The sequence below is a fragment of the Pantherophis guttatus genome, chromosome 12 (genome assembly GCF_059756535.1).
Source record: "Pantherophis guttatus breed Tessera chromosome 12, ASM5975653v1, whole genome shotgun sequence".
Taxonomy (NCBI): domain Eukaryota; kingdom Metazoa; phylum Chordata; class Lepidosauria; order Squamata; family Colubridae; genus Pantherophis; species Pantherophis guttatus.
The window spans coordinates 21999645-22022435 of NC_142074.1; the positions used below are offsets into that span (position 1 = coordinate 21999645).

At 43.1% G+C, this 22791-nt stretch overlaps 1 protein-coding gene across 1 annotated transcript in view; it reads left to right on the top strand.

Moving 5' to 3' along the window:
• The window catches only part of IL1RAPL2 (interleukin 1 receptor accessory protein like 2), a 366383-nt gene that overhangs the window by 275820 nt on the left and 67772 nt on the right, over window positions 1-22791 (top strand). Inside the window, exon 6 of the mRNA XM_087877713.1 lies at window positions 1435-1509. Coding sequence (XP_087733839.1) covers window positions 1435-1509 — 75 coding nt within the window. The remainder of the gene's footprint in view (window positions 1-1434; window positions 1510-22791) is intronic.

The following is a 22791-nucleotide window of genomic DNA, read 5'->3' on the forward strand; positions in this document are numbered from 1 at the left end:
CAACACTGGGTCTCGAGGAGGGTTCCATAGGACCTGGATTTGGGGAGACCGTGTCTCTTGTTGAAAATAATCGTTTTCCGCCAATGAGAAGCTTTTTTTTTTTTTTTTTGCTCTCCGTTACTTCTCTGCACTCCCTGAACGCTCTGTCTGATCAAGGCTGATTTTTAAATCACACCGGCGAGTCCTTTGCAATTGATCTCTGCACTTTCCATCATCGGTGTCTATTTAAGTGAATTAGACTTTAAGACTTGTGTACGAATTCACCGGGCCGCTTTGGAAAATTCTCGGTGGAGATAACGCGATGATTGGCAGGCCTTCCTGTTCCCTCTAATGGCATTCCAAGTGCATTAGTGAAAAACATTGATTATATTTTTTTTTCACCTGCCAGCAACTTTCTATTCCTAGCTAATCCAAAAGTAATTTAATTGTATGGGTGGACCCAACGCTTCATCAGGGTCAGTTGTTCCATCTTAGGCTTGGAAAAGGCGTGTGAGGCTGCCACGCTCTTCAAAATAGAACTACCTGTATAGCTTGAGTAAAAAGGTGTGTATAAGCAAGGGGCTTGGAAAGTACCTACAAGGTGCAGTGGAGAACATTACTCTCTCTCTCTTCCTTTTCCTTTTCCTTTTTCTTTCTCTCTTTCTCTTTCTCTCTCTTCTTTTTTCCTTCTCTTTCTCTCTCTTTTTCTCTCTCTCTTTTTCTTTTTCTTTTTCTTTCTCTCTTTTTCTTTTTCTTTCTCTCCCTTTATTTTCCTTTATTTTTCTTTCTCTCTCTTTCTCTCTCTCTTTTTCTTTCTGTCTTTCTTTCTCTTCTTTCTTTATCTTTCTCTCTCTCTTTCCCTCTCTTTCCCTTTCTGTTTCTCTCTCTCTTCCTTTCTCTTTCTCATTCTCTATTTTTCTTACTCTTTCTCTCCCTTTATTTTTCTTTCTTTCTCTCTTTTTCTTTCTCTTTCTTTCTCTTTCTCTTTCTCTCTTTCTCTTTCTTTTTCTTTCTCTGTCTTTCTCTTTCTCTCTCATTTTTTGTCTCTCTTTCTTTCTCTTTCTCTCTCTTTCTCTCTCTTTCTCTCTCTTTCCCTCTCTTTTTCTTTCCTACATAGCAGCAGATGTTTCCCTCTTAGGGTCCATGAAAAAAATATTTATTGTGAACCCTGTGTGGCGCCAGAAAGGGCATCCGGCTAGCAAAGGCTCAGCTCTATCCAGTCACTCTGACTCTCCCCCCAAATTAAAGGGCTACTGGTTCATAAAAAGGGAGTTTTTATCAATATAGTTCCAAAGCTAGCAGAATGCTACTGATTTTTTTTTAAATGGGTGTGGCTATCCAGGTATGCAGAGCCAAGTCTTTGCAGAACACTTATTGTCTCCAGAACCAGATTATTCTTTTAATTTTCCCCATTCCTTTCTCTCTCTCTCTCTCTCTTTTTTTCTCCCCTTCTAGCTTTAGTCACCAACAGACCACCTCAGCCGTTGTACCCAGTAGAGAATCAGACGAGTCTTCTCGAAGTCCAGTTGGGTAAGTTCCTTTCTGAAAAGGTGTGATTGAAATGAAGCCAAGACTAGGGTGTAACTGATATTTATTACTATGTGCAAATCAATATGTTACTTTCTCATTTGCAATGAGGGAAAGGCAGGCCTGAGGAGAAGGGGGTTCAGCTGGTACATTGTTCCGGGGCAGTGATGAAATCCAAATTTGTTACTACCGGTTCTGTGGGCGGGTTTGTTACTAAACGAACTGTTGTAAATCAAGGACTACCTGTAATAAAATCTGAGTTATTCCTTTAAAGAAAAAAATTATTCAACATTTTTAACCTTTAAAATCAGAATTACACTATTACAGCTTTCCGCTATCGGAATTTTTTCTTAATTTCAATTTATCCACAGGCCTATTGTTTTATACATATACATTCTTATTTCATAGTTACTTATTTTTATAATATATACAATATTTACATGTCTACTACACTCTAAAATATATATTATTTCCATTTATTATCTTTCCTGTATATTCACTATACATTAATTTTAGGCTTCTTTTCAAGCCAATTATACCACCTGTTCCACGTTTTGTAATACACAGTTTCCTCTCTGTCCCTTAATTCCATCATTAATTTGTTCATTTCTGCATATTCTAGCACCTTTTTTATAATCACTGCATTTGAAGGGGTATTTTCTTGCTTCCAGTTTTGGGCGAATGTGATTCTGGCTGCGGTGATTATATGGAGCATAATGTATTGAATTTCTTGGTTTATGTTATCTTTTATTATACCCAAAAGGAATAACTCTGGCTTCACATCAATTTTTTGTTCAATAATTTCCTCCAACCATTTTTTAAATTTTTGTCCAATATTCCCTGGCTTTGGGACATGTTCACCACATATGGTAGTAGGTCCCTTGTTGGTGGTTACATTTCCAGCAGTTTGGAATCTGAGTTATTCCACGTGACACTATTTGGATGGAATTTCCCTTTCTTTACGTAACTCTTAAGGAACACGTCACCGCAAGGTGTGATGATGGTAGCCTCCTCAGTTTTTTATTTTTTTTCACTTTCGTATTTTTCTGCCATTTATAGTTCATCAGACTGCACACGACTGCGAAAGATAACACCTTTTTTCTGTGTTATTTTCAGTTTTGTTTACAAGCCATTTTTGTAAACGAAAAGCGTTAAGACCTTATGATTATTATTGTTTGCATGACTCTAACCGTTTGCACTGTAGACATTTCCCTAATGTACATTTGCAAAAACTGGCACAAAATGAATTTTTTTTTTGTTTTTGTTTTTTAAAAAAAAGTGCATTGCAAGTGAATCATTTTTCAGTTCGTGTAGCACGGATACCTGAAACTGGATAAAACAATTTTGTCTCCACTCCCAGATAGATCTTTGATTAAACAGTTTTAAGAGTAGATTAAATGAATTAGTGTAAGAGAGTTCTCGGTTGTTATTTCTTAATGGTGAGACCAAGTGGAGACTGACTTCTAGTTTGGAAATCACTAAGAGTTACAATTCTTAGGATTTACTTATATGCTTTTTGGAGGCATTTAAATACAAGACAGCTTGCTCTGTTCTATTATTATTATTATTATTATTATTATTATTATTATTATTATTATTATTATTATTATTACCTTCTGTCTGTCTGTCTGTCTGTCTGTCTGTCTGTCTGTCTGTCTGTCTATCTATCTATCTATCTATCTATCTATCTATCTATCTATCTATCTATCTATCTATCTATCTATCAATGGCTGTGTGTGTGTATGTTCCAGCATAACTCTGGAATGCTTTGAGCAATTTCAACCAAACTTGGTACACAGATGACTTACTCCCTGGAAACAAATACTGTGGGGGTAAGACTCCCCTAACATCTCTTGGGGTGTGTGTTCTGTAAGATACAGCCTGTTGTGCCTTAAAATGACTTCTACTGTAGTGCCTTAAAATGGCTTCTACTGTACAACACAATGGAGTTGCCAGGGTAATGGCTTCACAGTACTCCCTCTGGTAAGGGGGAAAATCCAACATTAGAAACAACAAGGTGGTATCAGTTTACTTGATGCTTCTGGGGGCACTGGGAAAACATTTTTAACTAATTTAATTCTCACCGAAATCACGACTCAGGGTGAAGTTGCTCTTCCTGTCCAATACAGGATTGGGATAAATAAATACCCGGGCAATGCCAGGTTATCAGCTGGTTAAACATGAAAAACAATACATAAACAGTGTGTTGTCTGAATACAGTTAATTTTGAGAAATAATAATGATAATGATAATAACAATGATATTCATAAGATTAATAATGATCACAAAATAATAATAGTGTTTGCTTATCCATTTTAGCAAACCTTCCTTATATAATTAAACATTCTCTTATGCTTTTAAGTTTCTAACTTCTGTTTCTATTAGTTAGCCATTGGTAAAACAAATCCCATGTTAAAAAAATATTCAGTTTCTTCTTTCTCCTTAATTTTAAGTGTTAATCTGTCCATTTCTAGCTCGCACTGTTCTTAACTTATACTTGCAACTTGTGTTTAACTGTATTTTAAGAAAATATTTTATGTGTTTTAACATCCCTTCCAGCTCTATTCTGATTCCGATTCTTCTAAATAAGTCCCATTTTGTCGTAAACAAAGTCGGCTTCCAGAGATCGCAACCGAACTGCCTCCTGATAATATATGTACAATAAATATACAGCTAAGCTCTTCTATCAATCCATGCGCCACTATAACCTAATTTCAGGCTTCAAGCTCGGATGCTAAGAAGCGCAATCTCTTTTTCAGTTACCAGATGACAGAGATGTAAACAATCGTATTAGACAAAGACAAGGATTTTAAAAACGGATCTTATTTTTCTTCCTGTTTTTACTTTGGAGGGTTTAAAAGGGGTAGAATTTGCAAAGGAGATGGCAGGAGGCCTGCTCTTATCTGGGATCAGTGGTAAAATCCAAATTATTTTACAATTTTTTCCGTGCACGTGACTTGGGCGTGGTGTGGCTTGGTGGGCGTGGCTTGGGTGGCGTGGCAGGGGAAGGATACTGTAAAATCTCCATTCCCACCCCACTCCAGGAGAAGGATACTGCAAAATCCCCATTCCCACTCCACTCTGGGACCAGCCAGAGGTGGTATTTGTCAGTTCTCTGAACTACTCAAAATTTCCGCTACCGGTTCTCCAGAACCTGTCAGAACCTGCTGGATTTCACCCCTGCCTGGCGTGCATTTTTGCTCCCAAGGGGATGCTGGAGGCTGAGTACTGCCTGTCATACCTTCTGGCCATGCCCACCATAGCTTCACCCACCCAGCTGGTCATTAGGGCAGAAAACCGGTTGTTAAATTATTTGAATCCCACCACTGGTTTCAGTCCGACATAAACCGAGTGTGCAGTCTGGATTGGCAGATTGAATCCTGGATGAATTCTGGGCTCAACCTATGAGATGTTGTGCTGAAAAATATGGTTTTTCTCCCCTGTTCGTGTTAGCTGTTGCAGTTTTGAACACTGTCCAGATTTGTAATTCTAGGAAAATCTCAGCCCCTGTCCGTGTTTATAAGCAAGACAATATGTCTAAGCCTCTGGGAACTATCAGCAACTCTTGACGGTTAATCTAATTACAACGAGTGTGGAAGGAAAAAGAAAAAAAGCGAGGATGAAAAAGTTTCCAAATGAGCAGTGCAACCGATATTTCATTTTTTGCTTCGTGAGTGCTTTGGAACACTTCAAAATTTCCCTCTCCAAAAACGCTAAACTAGGAGAGGATATTAGTCAGGGAGCATTTTCATGCTTTAGTTTACATTTCGAGAAATTTGCCAGTTCTGAATTTTGATCGGATTTATAGGATATGTGGCAGGGAGAAGGAAAAACAAATAAACAGTTTTGCTGTTTACCAGAGGGAGAAATTGAAATTAAAAACCAGGTAAATTAGCAATCCCTTCTCATCCTTCGTTAAAGGTAAAGGTTCCCCTGGCACATATTTTGTAGTCATTCCCAACTCTAGGGATCAGTGCTCATCTCATTTTCAAAGCCGAAGAGCCAGCATTGTCCAAAGATGTCTCCTTGGTCATGTGGCCGGCATGACTAACTGCCAAAGGCGCACGGAACGCTGTTCCCTTCCCACCAAAGGTGGTCCCTATTTTTCTACTTGCATTTTTTACGTGCTTTCGAACTGCTAGGTTGGCAGAAGCTGGGACAAGTCACGGGAGCTCACCCCGTTACGCGGCACTAGGGATTCGAACTGCTGAACTGCCAACCTTTCGATCGACAAGCTCAGCGTCTTAGCCACTGAGCCACCACATCCCTCATCCTTCGTTAGGACAAAAAAAAATTTATCTAAATACAAAATCAAGCTTTTGAAATGGATTCGCACGTGGACTTTAATGTTCTGTTTGCTGGGCTGGTCCCGCAAATGAGTTATTAGTACGGGAACGGCTCCTAGGTTCTTTAAATTACAGGAGAGCCTCCTTCGGCAAATTTTTTGACCTTTTCAACGTTCTGCAATTTGTTAGACCATGTCATCCACTTTCGTTCCTTCCCGCCTTCCTTGTTTACAGCTTTCCTAAACGGGCGACAATGGCAGAAGGAAGTGCCAATCCAAATAGGCGGGCTCGGCAAAGGTCAGAGTTGTGCATCATTCTTCTTTCTGCCCCACGGTTGACTGTCAAAGTCGAGAGCATCCAGAATAGGAGAATAGGCAAATAGGCTTTTTTTAACAAAAAAATGAAAAGAGGAAGAGGAGGAGGAGGAGGAGGGGGAATACAGATTCTGCCAATGGGAAGCCAGAATGTCACATCCCTGCAAAGATTGCAGGTAGTTCTCGACTTACGAGCGCAATTGGGAGCAGAATTTCCATTGTTAAGCAAGGCGGTGAAATGCCCAATTATTATTATTATTTGCTGTGGCTGCTAAATTAATCCCTGCCGTTGTCAAGTGGATCACTTAAGCGAATCCCATTGACTTGACTATTCAGAAACCATCGGGGATTGTCACACATGTGAGAACCATCAACCCATGGAACAGAAGTTGCCTTCAGAAGTTGTGGGAGCTTCATCACTGGAGGCTTTCAAGAAGAGACTGGACTGCCATCGGTCAGAAATGGTGTAGGGTCTCCTGCTTGGGCGGGGGGTTGGACTAGATGACCTACAAGGTCCCTTCCAACTCTGTTAATCTGTTAAATTAACAGATTAAATCCCCTGTGTGGCAGGGGAAGGATACTGTAAAATCTCCATTCCCTCCCCAGTCCAGGGGAAAGTTACTGCAAAATCCCCATTTCCTCCCGATCAGCTGGGACTCGGGAGGCATAGAATGGGATGGGGGTGGGGCCAGTCAGAATTTTTACTACCGGTTCTCCGAAGTACTCAAAATTTCCGCTACCGGTTCTCCAGAACTGGTCAGAACCTGCTGAAACCCACATCTGCCACCGCTGCTAGCGAAGGCCCCCGCCCCTAGCTCTGAGGATAAAAGACGGGGGGGCGGAGATGAATAGATGTGGCAAACAACTATTCATCTTCCCACCAGATGAATTTGTTAGCCTGCGGTGATAGAGAAACTTTTTGCCGGGACTGCCGGCACTCTTAATAAAGGAATCTTTTGAGTTCACGTCAGAGGATTTGTCGTATTTGGGGAACTGGGTCAGAACAACCCGATTCTCTGCCCCCGCCCATCGCAAAATGCCTGGCATTCTGATGGGTGGCATGCCAATAAATATCAATTTAACGTCGGTGGCACTCGAAACTAATAGTTTACTGCAAGGGAGTCCAATTATGTCGTTCGCAAATCGAACGGCACGCATTGCCGCTCCCAACTTCCTCTTATTCTCTGCTAATTCAAAGGGTTCTCCACCCTTCATTGCCCAAGCTGAATAGTTTATGGTTACAGAATTTACATATATTATAGCCTTCCATGATTAAGCTACAAATTATAGTTCAGTGATCCAGAGACAACGGCTGGAGCTGGGTGAATAATTAATTAACCGCAGGTAATTTATGCAGTGAATTTCAACCTCCCTTCTCTTCACAAATTGGACATGTGCGTAGAGAAAGGTGGGCTTCCCTCCGATGCGTCTCAGCGATTTGGGTAAAATAACTCTCCGTCTGTCTCGCTCGCGACTCGAATGCCTATTTCTTCGGGAATTGATACTTAATTCGGAAAGGCGGCGTTTCGATAGGGCCTTTCAGCCTCTTATGGAAAGCTGCTTCTCTTTTGTGACGGATGAGGTCAGGTTTTCCTACACTTCATTTTTTTTTAACGTTAGTGGCTTGGGTTAGGCCAGCGTAATTGTTCTGGTGCTTTCGGTGCTACTTCACGGTTGAGTTTTCGACATTTCGTAGAATACCTTTGCAATTTAAAAGATACAGCTCTTGGTATTGCGTGAATACAACCTTATGGATTTCCAGAATTATTATACCTGTACTTTTCAGAGTATAAGACACACTTTCCTCACATAAAAGAGTGTGGAAATGTTGGTGCATCTTATACACCGAATACAGCCATTTTTGGCCTCCCAAAACCCCGCCCCGCATGTCCCGTTTTTGCCATATTTTTGAAAAAACGGGATGGGCAGAGGGTTTGGGAGGCCTGCAGAGTGCTCCTGGGGGCTGGGGAGGGCAAAAATGTGATGTGAGGGGGGTTTGGGAGGCCAAAAACGGGCCCATTTTTCACAAAAACGGGACACGCAGAGGATTTGGGAAGCCTGCAGAGTGCTCCTAGTGGCCAGGGAAGGCAAAAACCAGACACGCGGATGCCAAAAACTATTTTTTGTTCTTGTTTTCCTCTTCGAAATCTCGGTGCATCTTATACTCCGGTGCGTTTTATAGTCCGAAAAATATGATTTGTTTTTTTTACTTCCTAACATTAATCCAGGCTTAGCTTCTGATCCCAAAGAAACACACCTTTTCAAAATTTATCTGTTTATGAAGATGCAAGGTTTTGTGAAAGTTGATATTCCTTTTTGGAGAAAGAGAAAATGATTGTTGTTTGCAGAATACCGCTGTACCAGGCTAAAGAATTGAGTCAGGGTTGCATTAATCTCTCCGTGTTTTTCTTTCTGTCTCACACACACTTCAAACCCTATTCAGGAATGCTATTTCTAAAATGAAAGGATTAATTGAGGTACTTCTGTGGGGTCCTTGAGCTTAGATGTTTGATTGCAAACATTTCATTACCCAACTACTAACATTATCAATAGAATAGAATAGATGAATAGAATTTTTTATGGGCCAAGTGTGATTGGACACACAAGGAATTTGTCTCGGTGCATACGCTCTCAGTGTACATAAAAGAAAAGATACCCTGTTTCCCCAAAAATAAGACAATTGGGCTTTTGAATGCATGCGCTAAAATAAGCTTCCCCCAAAAAATAAGCCCTCCCCAAAAATATTTAAACACAGAGCTAAAAATCAGATAAGACAGCAAGAGGAACCCCATCTTGCTCCACGCGCCCCAAAATAATAAGACCTCCCCGAAAATAAGGCCAAGCGCTTATTTCGGGGTTCAAAAAAATATAAGACAAGGTCTTATTTTCGGGAAAACACGGTACGTTCATCAAGAATCATAAGGTACAACACTTAATGATAGTCATAGGGTACAAATAAGCAATCAAATCATGTTAGGAAATAGTCAATATAAATCTTAAGGATACAAGCAACAAAATTACGGTCATGCAGTCATAAGTGGGAGGAGATGGGGGATGGGAACGATGAGAAGATTAATAGTAGTGCAATAGTAGAAGAGAGGGGAGTTGCTCTCTGTTTATAGGCAAGTAGCTTGCCCTGTCAGTGTTGGGGGTTCCTTAATTAGGCTGTTGCTTACTGAGTGGGTAGTTCCTTGAGTGGGCAATCAACACCCAGATAAGCAGAAATTAACATCAAGCAGGAAACAATATCCCAATCGATATTGTTTTGCTGCTTGGTGTTAATTTCTGCTTATCTGGATGTTGATTGCTTGTCAAGAGCTTTTAGTGTTTTGATGATCTCTTTTGAATGGTAGGTAGATGTTGTTTATCCCCATGGGCCTGTTGATAGCTGTCCCCAAGGTGCTTTTTCAGGAGGCGAATGGACTTTCTGGTTTTTCTTTGAAGACGTTTCGCTTCTCATCCAAGAAGCTTCTTCAGCTCTGACTGGATGGTGGAGAATGGAAGGATTTTTTTTTTAATTAAATAAATTTTTATTTGTTTAAAAGTACAAATAAAACAGAACCAGTGACAACAAAACATACAGAACAAAACATGTAAACAAAGATTTCAAATATACATTTTGTCAAATATATATTGTCAAATAAACAACAGTAATGTATGTTCTTATTTGTGTTTTGACTCGTCCTTGTTTGATCTTACTCATATATCTATCTTTATGATTCATTGTTAATTTATGTTAGTGATTTATGTTCCTGTTTCTGTAACTCCAATTACTCCCTATTGTTTTTTCCTTTTTCTATTTTTCAACCAGGTATACCACTTTTCCCATACTAGATAATAATCATTTTCCTCTTTATCTTGTAATTCTTTTGTAAGTCTGTCCATTTCTGCACATTCCATAATCTTATTAATTACTCTATCTTCTGTCGGTGTGTCACTACTCTTCCAATTTTATACTCCATGCAGGCAGCTGGTCATTTGCATTCTTTTAGCAGGTCGTTAAGGTTTATCTGTGTCCTCAGAGTCACCTGAAAGCTGCAAATGGGTGTGGAGCCTCCTTGGAACTGTTGAAAGGACTGTGTTGTAGACTGTGTTGAAAGGACTACAACACAGTCCTTTCAACAGTTCCAAGAAGGCTCCACACCCATTTGCACCACTCAGGTGACCCTGAGGACACAGATAAACCTCCAAGTGGCCTCAACGACCTGCTAAAAGAATGCAAATGACCAACTGCCTACAAGGAGTGTAAATCCTTGTAGGATTTATCCAGAGCTGAAGAACCTTCTTGGATGAGAAGTGAAACATCTTGTTCTGCCCCAGCTATGGACCCCAAAGAACGCAGCACACACAAAGTCCATTCAAACCTTAGTTTACTGAATAAACCAGTCTTTTACAACAATGGCTGTTAATTAATTGCATTAACAGCCGTCAAGAATTCAAAGAATAATAACTGAAAGCTTACTATGGTTGGCAGAATGCCCAGAAGCAATTTGCAGGAAGCTGATAAAATAAGCAAGACAAGACACGAAGGTATGTGAACGAAGTTGTTCCCTGCAAATTGCTTCAGTTGGCGTTCCTCCTTAAATAGGCTAAGGGCGTGGCCAATTAGCCCCAAGCCTTACTCTCGAGGAGACCTCCTCCTGAGGAGCCACTCCTGCCTTTTGGCAGCTCTGCGTGCCCGTGCATCGAGAAGAGGCTCTTCCTCTTCTTCCTCTTCACTTAAGGGAGCTTCTGAAGGCCCTGGCTGAATCCCTGCCTCTGGCACCACATCTTCTCCAGCCTCCTCATTGTCCGACTCGAGTGCCAGCTGCACAGGCTGCTGGCGCAGCACCACACCAGCCTCCTCGCTGTCTGAATCAGCTACTAGCTGCACAGGCCGCGTACGGGCCACAACACATCTTCAAAGAAAAAACAGAGAGTCCAGTTGCCTCTTGGGAAAAAAAAACACTTTTGGGACAACCACGACCTGGATGACTTTAGAGAATCCCCACAGACATCTGTTGATAGAAGTGGAGCTCTTGCCTCACAATCAGGAGGTTTGTGAGTTCGATTCTAGGTAGAGGCAGTTGTAGGGTCTCCTGCTTGGGCAGGGGGTTGGACTAGATGACCTGCAAGGTCCCTTCCCACTCTGTTAATCTGTTTACTGCCTGAATATCTAGGAATTCACTTGCATTTCAACCGAGCTCCTTAAATTCCTTAGGTGAATAAGGCCAGCGTATATTAGCTGCTTCAGAGCCTGCCTTTCCATCCATGACACAGTTTAAAATAAGGTGAAAGCCTCCGTATTTTAATTGATTAGCTGCTTGGGGTTTATCGGGCTTCCGATTGTTTTCATGCAATAAACCATGTTTGCGGAGAGAAAGCAGGGAGAAAGAGGTGTCGATTTTTCCTCTTGGATAGAAAATGTTGAGTTTCCCGGATGAGATCCACAAAGAAGTGTTGTCTGGTGATGCCTGAGATACAAATCTCAACACGGATCCCTTGCTACACAGCCTGATTTGCGTTGTTGTGTAATTACTTGTGATGTGATAAAAAGGAGAGAATTGTCTGAAAGGAACTGAGAAAGAGTAGCCTCAATTGGTCAGGATGATCAAATGAACAGAGAGGTGTGTGTGTGTGTGTGTATGTATGTATGTGTGTCTTCCGGTTTACCTGTGACACTTTACCTGGACTAATACAGGGAGTCCTCGATGTACGACCACAATTAGAGCTGAAGTTCAGTTGCTAATGGCCCTGAATTCCCCCAAGCAGCTTTCATGCCTAAAGTGGGATTAGAACTCACCGTCTCTTGGTGATTCTCCCAAAGGCACCCATCTGGTTTTCATGCCTAAGGCAGGACTATAACTCACCATCACCTAGTAATCGGCCTTAAAATCACCCAGCCAGATTTATATCCAAGGTGGGACTAGAATTCACCATCACCTAGTAATCAACCCTAAAAACACCCAATCCAGATTTATATCCAAGACAGGACTAGGATTCACCATCACCTAGTAATCGGCCCTAAAATCACCCAGCCAGATTTATATCCAAGGCGGGACTAGAACTCATCATCACCTAGTAAGGGTTAGGGCTGCTTTCATGCCTAAGGTGGATCTAGAACTCACTGTCACCCAGCTTTCTAGATCAGCACCTTAACCGCTAGGTCAAACCTGCCCCCACAAAACACTCCAGCCTGTCTTTATCCTATTATTCCATTTTATGTATTCTATTAAATGCAGATTTGATAATCCATGACTTTTTTTTAATTATTTTGCGATGTAATGTAAGGCTGTTTACATAAAACGGCAGTTGTGACGGAACTATGAATATTAATTGGAGCCCAAGCACATCTGCCCATTTGGGTTTTTCCTCTGTTTCTCTAAATTCCTCATCTTGGATTCGCTCGGTCTTATTTACACATCGACTGAAAAGCCACAAATGAGCTGCATCGAAATTGGTATGCAGCCTCGGAACCTCATTTCCCCTAACATATCCCAAAAAATGTTGCACACGTTTCCTTAGTATAATTTTCTCTTTTGCTACCACATGCACTTTTGTATGTACATTTTCATAATACGTGTAAATGTTGGCTTTATTTATTTATTTATTTATTTTTTGCTCGTTTGTTTGTTTGTCGAACTGCTTTGCAAAATTCTGGGGGGAAAAAAATAAATCCATCCGGAGTCATTTATTTGTTTTGGGGGGAAAAAATAAAAATGAAAGCAGAGGAACCAAGCTTTTTAATGAGGTTTAAATTCCCTTTGGTCTTGATCCCAGCTTCAGTGGGGAATTCAACCCCCCCACTCATCCCGACTGCCACTCAAAAGGCCAACGTACTTATCTGCAGAAGACTTTAACTGGCAGGGATGATGTTTGCAGTGTAAGGAATTCTATTTTTGCTTCAAAACAAATAACATCTTGTCTATGCTATTCGAAGCCATGTGAGTGAATTTCTTGATTCCAAAGTTGTGAAAAAAAAAACCCGTTGCCTTGAAATCCTGATCCAGACGCCGTAGTCTGGCTGCATGATTGGGTTTAAATTAGGTTGAGTTTGCATAACATTCACAGCTCATGTTTTAACCTAGTTTGTTGCTGTGTTGCACTAACTGGGCTACGTAGGTATTTTAAGAGCCACATCAATAAAGAACCTGTTTGGTGTTGTGGTTAAAGCCTCAGTCTAGAAACTGGGAGACGGTGAGTTCTAGTCCTGCTTTAGCCATGAAAGCCAATTGGCTGACTTTGGGCCAGTCACTAGGAGATGGTGAGTTCTAGTCCTTCCTTAGGCATGAAAGCTAACTAAGTGACTTTGGATCAGTCTCCAGAAACTGGTGAGTTCTAGTCCCACCTTAGGCATGAAATCTAGCTAGGTGTCAGACTTCGATGCTATCTCAAAATAAATGAATTTCCAAACTGCCAATCTTTAAGGAAATCTTTTCTTTATTCGAGCACAGCAACCGGATCATGACTCGATGCGGACAAGACTGACCTTTTGCCCCCCAATCCCTCCCTTTCCGATCCCCAATTATCTGCTTCTCATTGGCTATCTTCCAAGTCACTCTCCTGACTTCTTGTCTCGTCATTTCACAGGAATGTCCCCCCTCCCTTCATTTCCACGGTGACCAAGCTTCAAAGGGATTTAGCAGGCAAAAGTCCAGGGTTTATCTTGTAATTACAATTGTACAATCTTCCTTTCTATGTCAGCGGTGAGACGCTGACACTAGGTGACTTTTGGGCCAATCACTGGGAGACAGTGAGTTCTAGTCCTTTCTTAGGCATGAAAGCCAGCTTGGTGACCTTGGGCCAGTCAAACATGTCAGCCCTAAGAAGCAGGCAATGGCAACCCATTTCTGAAATTTTGCCAAGAAAACTTGTGCAGGGATTTGAGCAGGCCGTTGTCAGGAGTCAACACCGTCTCGAAGGCACAACCATCACCAATAACAACAACAATAACAACAACAGAAGACACATGAACTTGGGAAATTGGGTTAATTGAATAAGCCAGGGTGCATTGAATTGGAAGTATGCCTTCCATGCAAATGCAGCTATTTTGAAAACCTTATTTTTTAAAAAAAAAAATTAAAAAATCTGACATTTTAGGAGACCATAATGGAAGATGATGAGATCGAAGATGAAGAAAGGAAACAGCTGAGTTGGTTTTTCTTTTTTTAATTCTTTCCCACCGCTAGCTTGATTGAAATCGCTAGTTTTGCCTCGCTCGTGTTGATTGGGTGGAACCTAATTTAGATCCTGATTCAAACCAGAATGTGACCCAGAGACAGCTGGAAATGGATGTTCCCCCTTTCAACACAACACAACGCAACGCAACCGAGCTATTTAGAGACCGTGTGACTTCCACTGTTTCCTTAAAAAAGCTCCAACTTACACAAAACCTTTTTTTTTTTTTTGTTCTGTTATGCCTCTCAATAGTTCTGACTTTCCGAGAAAACACCTTTTCACCTCTTGCATTTATTTTTGCCCGGTAGGAAACTGAAGGTAGTATCATACCTTTCTAGCATTTCTAGCAAAATTGGATTTCTTATAAGAGCAGACTCTAGCTGGGAGGGAATTCTGTGATCTTGCTCTGGCAGATTTGAGTAGCTCTGTCTTGAAGGAAGTTCGGCTAACGTTCATTATTGTGTGTCTATGTGTGTCAAATCAGTCTTGAGACCCTGCAGTCTTCTTGGTAAGAGTTCAGAAATGGGTTGCCATTGCCTGCTTCTTAGGGCTGAGATTGGACAAGCATTTGTCTGGAATGGTATAAAATCTCCTGCTTGAGCAGGGGGTTGGACTAGAAGACCTCCAAGGTCCCTTCCAACTCTGCGATCCTGTTAACTTCAGTAAATTGTGAATATAGATAGATATTCGTTGAGACTTTTCAGAGGCGGAAGGCAAGCATTAGGATGTTCTATTTTTATTTTTGAAAAATTGGAGTTGTTTTTTTTTTTCCCCTCTTCTCCCCAGGATGCATCTCACACCAAGACACATATCAAGTGTCTAGATAATAAGTGACATAGCACAGAAGGGAATTGGTGAGCACCGTTTCGACTCTGTGCACACTGAGCAAGGATTTTTCATTTCATCCATCATTCACAGCTCGCTGCAGTGCTTCCAAAAGTCACTTAAACTCATCCTGTCTAGCAAACGATGGGATGGAAAAAGGCCAAAAACTCAGTGCCACGTCCCCTTGTATTGCGGTAGCTCTGGGCTTAGAGGATGCAAGACAGCCAGGAGTCATGATGGTTACCAAGATTGAGATGTATATTGGAGCAGCGGTCACCAACTGGTGGTCCATGAGAAAATTTTGGTAGTCCGCAGAAAAATTATTTGCATTTTTTTAATATTGCACTGAATCAGAGGTCCTCAAACTATGGCCCCTGGGCTGGATACATGCAATGAACATGTTGCTGCAGAGAGTCTCCCCCTTTGGGGTCTTTTTGTGCAGGTCGGAGGAGGGCAGAAATTCCGACTTGGGGTCTGCTTCGGCCTCCTGGTGTGGGGCTTTGGGCGAAGGCTGGAGGGAAGCGCCACTGGTGGCAAAGAGACGGAGGGCCTCATTCCAGTGGGACTGCCTCATGGACTGGAACTGGCTCACCATCTCAGCCCGCTGAGCCTCCAGGCGCCAGTACCTGGCCTTGCACTCAGCAGGTCTTCCCTCTGTTTGGAAAGCCTATGCTCCTAGTCCTCAGTGAGGTGCTTCTGCTGAGCCTCCTTCTCGGTCAGATCCAATTTGAACTGAGCCAGCTGTGGTGGCTGCTTAGCTCTAACACCTGCTTCCTGTTGGGGCCCTAAGGAGCCCGGATAGACAGGCGAGGAGAGGCTGGGAGGGGAGGGGCAAGGAGAGGCCAGCGAGGTGCTCCTTGACATGAGTGACATCGAGTTGACCACACCCACCCAGTCACATGACCACCTAGCCAGGACAAATGCCAGGGTTCCAGAAAACCCCCAACTTCTAGTAAAGACTCTGAAGCAAGCATTTTTCAAAGTTCTATTTACTAGAATAGGTAAACTGGCACATCTGGGAAAACCCGAATCTGAGAGATCCGGGTTTTCCCTCAGTAAATCAAAACCCCCCAAAACCATCCCCTCACTCCTCAGTCGATCACATGCTCCAAGAGACCTCACTCTGACTACTCCTTCTCCGGATGCAGGATGGCCCTGACCTTGACCGACAGGAAGAATGCTATTAGGTCTACAGAAAACCAGTGGTGGGAGTCTACCGGTTTGCACCGGTTCGGTAGAACCGGTTGTTAAGTAGTTAAGCAATTCGGGGATATGTGTGCATAGGGACTACTCGGAGGGCTGAAAAAGTTATTTTTGACCGGTTCTTGCACTTTTGACTGGTCCTCGCACTTACGATGGTCCTCACCTTTTACGTTTTGCACCCTATCTTGTCACCGTGGTGAAGAGAAGCAGTTGTGAAATGAGTGACACGGTTATTAAGAATGCTGCAACGGGCATAAATGTGAGGATGGTCATAAGTGTGAGAACCGGTCAGAAATGACTTTTTTCAGCCCTCTGAGTAGTCCGTATGCACATAGCCACGGCCACCCGGTCACATGACCACCAAGCAACACCCACCCGGTCACATGATCATTAAGCCATGCCCCCCCCAAATAAGCCACACCCACAGAACCGGTTGTTAAAAAAAATTGAATCCCACCACTGCAGACAACCCCTCTACTAAATCCCTCCTCCTACTTTCCCACGCATGAGAAAGTGGCAGCATGGAAGCTTCCGGCATAATATGGCTTCCAAAGCTGACACCAAGATCGTTTCCCTCTGAAATAGATTTTTGGTGCTTGGACCTCTTTCAGGAGCATCACCAAGCTCCCTTGGCATGTTTTGGCTCTCACCTCTACTATCTAAAGAAGATCTCCTGGAGACTCCTGGTGTCCTGGAGGCTCTTCATCATCCCCATCACAACCTTGTTTCTTGGACTTCTCCAAGAACTTAGGAATTCTGGGGTTCTCTGGAAAAGCTTCCAAACTCCTTATATATATATATATATATATTTTAAAAAAACCAACTACAAAGAGGTGCAAAATTGCACGTTGCTGTAGAAACCGAAGAGGGACATTGTCATTTCGGTCACAAGTTCAGCCTTCCTTACTGTTTCCTCTCTCTGCCACCCCCCTCCCCCTTGCCTTTGAGTTCTCCAACAGAGGTGAATTCTATTATTTCTTTTGAATCTCTGGACGCCTGTGACATCTGCTCTCAAGTTTCAGGAGGTTTACTCCTGCCGTAAAATATTCATCCTGAGTGCTAGCTGTAGGTCAACCTCTATTATGTAGGGCGTCCAGGGCAGCCAGGAATGGACCCCATGGAATAAGGTACAGGGCATGCATATCTAATATCTTCGTGGAGCAGCATTCTCCAGCCCCTCGTTGCATGGTTAATTGGAGGGCGTTAACTACCAGAGTGAGTCCCAAAAATCTAGCCAGGGGGAAGAGGCAGGATGCCATCTTGAGATCTCATTTAGGAACAGAACATAGAATCATAAGGTTGAAAAGGACCTCAAAAGCAGGGGTGAAATCCAGCAGGTTGTGACAGGTTCTGGAGAACCGGTAGCGGAAATTTTGAGCAGTTCGGAGAACCGGCAAATACCACCTCTGGCTGGCCCCAGAGTGGGGTGGGAATGGGGATTTTGCAATATCCTTCCCCCAGGAGTGAGGAGGGAATGGAGATTTTGCAGTATCCTTCCCCTGCCACGCCCACCAAGCCACGCCCACAGAACCAGCAGTAAAAAAAAATTGGATTTCACCAGTGCTCAAAAGTCTTATAGTCCAACCCTTTGCTGAAGGCAAGGAGACCTTAGGCCCATGATGGCGAACCTATGACACGCGTGCCCAAAGTGGCATGTGGAGCCATGTCGCCTGGCATGCTCGGCGTCACCCGTTCCTCTTCTGGGTTACTGGCACGCATGTGCACGCGACAATCAGCTGGCCTTTGTGCGTGCAGCTGTGCTGGAAACCGGAAGAGCTAGTCTTCTGTTTTCCGGTGTGCGCATGCACGCCGGCCAGCTGATCGGGGCGTGTACACATGCATGTGTCAGCTCTTCAACCTGCATTTACTCTAGTGCTGACATAAGAAGAAGAAGCGAAGGCATCTGGAAAGGGACGGCTGACTTTTCACCTACTTATTTTCCCTGGAGATAATGTTTCCAAGGAGATGAGATGGGAGGGGGGAATTCCTTTGAGTTGGAGTAGATTAGGGGTAGAATGACTTGGAAGATGGCCAATGAGTGCAGGGGAGTGGGGAACGGAAAGGGAGGGTTTTGGGGCTGGACGTCAGTGTTGGCTTCGTATGGAGTCATGTTAGGATGTCATGCTCAATAAAAAGGAGTTTTTTTCTGCAAGGATTCTGTTTGAAATGCATCTTATTCGAGACGACCACGAAACTTGACAGAAAGCCAATACTGACGTCCAGCCCCAAAACCCTCCCTTTCCGTTCCCCACTCCCCTGCAGTAACCGGAAGATTTGCTGGCCGGAAACCGGAAGTAGTTTTTCCAGCATGTACATGCCTCCTGGGCAGCTCCTCTTTCTGGTTGCAGCCCTGACAAACGTGCGCGTGAAGTGTTCCCTTTTTGGCACTTGGTTCGACGTGCATGCACATGATGTTTGCCATCACTGCCTTATACCATCCTAGTCAAATGGTCATCCAATCTATTTTTGGAAACCTCCAGTGATGGAGCATCTACAACTCCAAGAGGCAAGCTGTCCCATTGATTAATGGCACTCAGTGTTCTCCAATGGCTAAACGATGTAATATCCGCCCATAAGTTTAGGCCGCTCTAGTAACTGCTTATACATTATTTAATTCTATTCATCATTTTATTCATCATTTTTATTGCGTGTTTTAAAATAATACACAGTAGAGACACATGCATCAAAATATATAGGTTTGTATATTTATATTTATATTATTATATTTATTAAATTTTTATACCGGCCCCTCTCCCGAAGGACTCGGGGCGGTGAACAGCCAAGATTAAAAAAAAACATACAATATAAACATTAAAATACATTTAAAACAAAATTAAATCCAAAATGGCTCCCCAATTTAAAACGCCTTACCCATAACCCTATAATTAAAACAAATTTAAAATTTCCACATTAAAAGGGGGAAGATTTAGGCCAAATTGTGAATGGTATGCCGTTTTTGTGAATTTGATGCACTCATGCTGTATTCTGTTATGCCGTATGAAATAATTAACAGAATAACAAGAGTTGGAAGGGAGCTTGGAGGTCTTCTAGTCCAACCCTCTGCTTAGGCAGAAAACCCTACACCACTTCAGACAAAGGGTTATCCAAGCTCTTCTTAAAAACTTCCAGTGTTGGAGCAATTACAACTTCTGCAGGCAAGCTGTTCCACTGATTAATTGTTCTCACTGTCTGGAAATTTCTCCTTCGTTCTAGGTTGCTTCTCTCTTTGATTAGTTTCCACCCATTGTTTCTTGTCCTGCCTTCTGATGCTTTGGAGAATAGCTTGACTCCCTCTTCTTTGTGGCAGCCCCTGAGATATTGGAAGACTCCTATCCTGTCTCCCCTAGTCCTTCTTTTCATTAAACTAGACATACCCAATTCCAGCAACCATTCATCGTATGTTTTAGCCTCCGGTCCCCTAATCATCTTGGTTGCCCTTCTCTGCACTCTTTCTAAAATAGCATTATAAAATAACAGAATTGGAAGGGACTTTGGAGATCTTCTATTCCAAAGCAGGGGACATTATACCATTTCAGACCAATTTTTCTTTAAAACCTCTAATGATGGAGCACCCACAACTTCAGGTGGCAAGTTGTTCCACGGGTTAATTGTTCTCACTGTCAGGAAATTCCTTCTTAGTTCTAGGTTGCTTCGCTCCTTGATTAGTTCCCATCCGTTGCTTTTTGTCCTGCCTTCAGGGGCTTTGGAGAACAGGTTGACTCCCCCCACCTCTCTTCTTTGTGGCAGCCTCAATAAATAAATCAGCGAGTAAGTAAGTATCAAGAAAAAGGGAATTCATCCAAAGGACCGTGCAGAGGAGATAACGTCCCTGCCTTTCTTTCGATCCAGACTTCTTTCCGACATAACCTTAGAAAGAAAATCTAAGCAGACAGTGAATGATCCATTCCACTCTGTGTGATTTTTTAGCAGTTGGTCTTTGGACAAGAATCACATTATAGTCCTGTGACAGCCGAGAGAGTCTCTATATCAGGTTGATGGAGCAGATTTATTCCCTCATCCCGTCACCCAGAGTGAGGCAGAGCTCCGCAACCGTTTCCAAGGCGAGAGAGCCAGTTGTCTTTGATGAGCCTCGATAAATGCTTCAATAGTTACTTTTTAATTGCTTTATTGCCAGAAGTTTTCAATGAAGCCATAAAAATAGCGGAGGGGAGGGGAGACCGGTCTAATTGCCTCAAGATGGATATGTAACGCATAAATTTCTTGTTTAATGGAACTGGTAATAGACCACCTGTTTCAGTTCGCTTTTTTTCTTTCCCCCATTCAGCGCCCGAACGAATAGTTTGCTCTCCTGTGTAGGGAGCGAAATCACAATGGCGCACTTGAAGATTCGGTGGGCGCCCTTCCCGCTCCCCGCCTTGATTTTTTTTTGTTTTTTTAAATACTTCATCGAGGGACCTTCAATCTTATTTCGTGGAAGATTCCGAACTCATTAAGTTTGCCGTAAGGAGAATAAGAATTTTTTTAAAAAAAAATCAATTCGTGCACGGTGCTTATAGCGATTTCCATCGTCAGCCAGCTTCCCTCCTCATCTTGGCCTTGTTTTGTTTTAGACTTGGGTGGAATTATGGACATGGGTGATGGAGAGTTTACTTGGTGAATTATCAGATAGAGACCCCAAAGGTGCTTTTTCAGGAGGTAAGTGGACTTTCGGGTTTTTTCTTCTGAAGATGTTTCACTTCTCATCCAGGAAGCTTCTTCAGCTCTGACAGGATAGTGGGGGATGGAAGGATTTATATTCTTTGCAGACTGCTGGACATCTGCATCCTTTTAGAGAGTTGTCTAAATGATGACTCAGCGGAAATTTTGAGTAGTTCGGAGAACCGGCAAATACCACCTCTGGCTGGCCCCAGAGTGGGGTTGGAATGGAGATTCTGCAATATCCTTCCCTCAGGAGTGGGGAGGGAATGGAGATTTTGCAGTATCCTTCCCCTGCCACACCCCCAAGCCACGCCCACCAAGCCATGCCCACAGAACAGTAGTAAAAAAATTCGGATTTCACTACTGGCCTTACCTCTTCTTCTTTGGGGCAGCCCCACAAACAGGGGTGGGACTCTACCGGTTCGGACCAGTTTGGGTGAACTGGTAGCTCCGACGATCAGCTGGGAGCAAACCGGTAGCTCCGACGATCAGCTGGGAGCAAACCGGTAGCTCCGACGATCAACTGGGCCGGCCCATCCCTGCCCTTTACTTACCTTTATCTTCGCAGCTGATTAGCGCGGCAGAATGGATTGCCGCACGTCAGCTGTTTTAATTCCCTAGCACTAACGCGGAAGGTGATTTTTAGGTTAACTGTGCACATGCGTGCAATCACCGAACCAGTTGTTAAACTGGAAGGATCCCACCACTGCCCACAAATATTGGAGCACTGCTATTCATGTCACCAAGATCTTCCTTCTCCCCATTAATGGACTTCTCCTGGGCAGGCTGCCCAGCTTTACAGCACTGGGTGCAGGAGAGCTGAGCCGGCCATTTGTTTAGCGCTTCCTGACGTAATAAACTCCAGAGTTTATCAGTTCTCAAAACGCCGGAGTTTTGAGAAGCGATCTCCCTGGAGCGAAATCTAACCCACTGCGAAGTAATTGGTTCCATGAATGGAAGCTGTTTTGGAATTTACACAGCACACTTAATGCATTCCCCCAGGCCCAGTGTAGATAATCTCTTCTATGGGGCCGTCGGGCGCAAAACAGCATCCGTCTTTTTAGGTGAGAAAAAGAGACACCGAGGCTGTAATATTGTTCTAGTCATTGTGGATCCCAGCTTATATCAGGACCCAGCTGCCTTCTGACCACCACAGCAATTCGCAAGGTCAATTCATTGACTTCTGAGTGCCAGACGCAGATGTGCTGGGATGACGGATGGAGCTAGAAAAGCAGAATGACAGAGTTGGAAGGGGCCTTGGAGGTCTTCTAGTCCACCCCTCCTACTCAATCAGGAGACCCTATACCGTTCTGGCCAAATGGCTGTCCAATCTTTTCTTTAAAAACCTCCAGTGTTGGAGCACCCACCAACTTCTGGAGGCCAGCTGTTCCACTGGTTAATTGTCCTCACCATCAGGAGGTTTCTCCTTAGTTCCAGGTTGCTTCTCTCCTTGATTAGCTTCCATCTGTTGCTTCTTGTCCTGCCTTCAGGTCAGGGGTGAAATCCAGCAGGTTCTGGAGAACCGGTAGCGGAAATTTTGAGTAGTTCGGAGAACCGGCAAATACCACCTCTGGCTGGGCCTCAGAGTGGAGTGGGAATGGAGACTTTGCAATATCCTTCCCCCAGGAGTGGGGTGGGAATGGAGATTTTGCAGTATCCTTCCCCTGCTACGCCCACTAAGCCACGTCCACAGAACCGGTAGTAAAAAAAAAAATTGAATTTCACCACTGCTTCAGGTGCTTTGGAGAAAGGTTGACCCCCTCTTCCTTGGGGCAGCACCTTAGATATTCAAACAGTCCCATCCATGTTGCCTGACTCAATCTTCAAACAGTTCGTTTGGC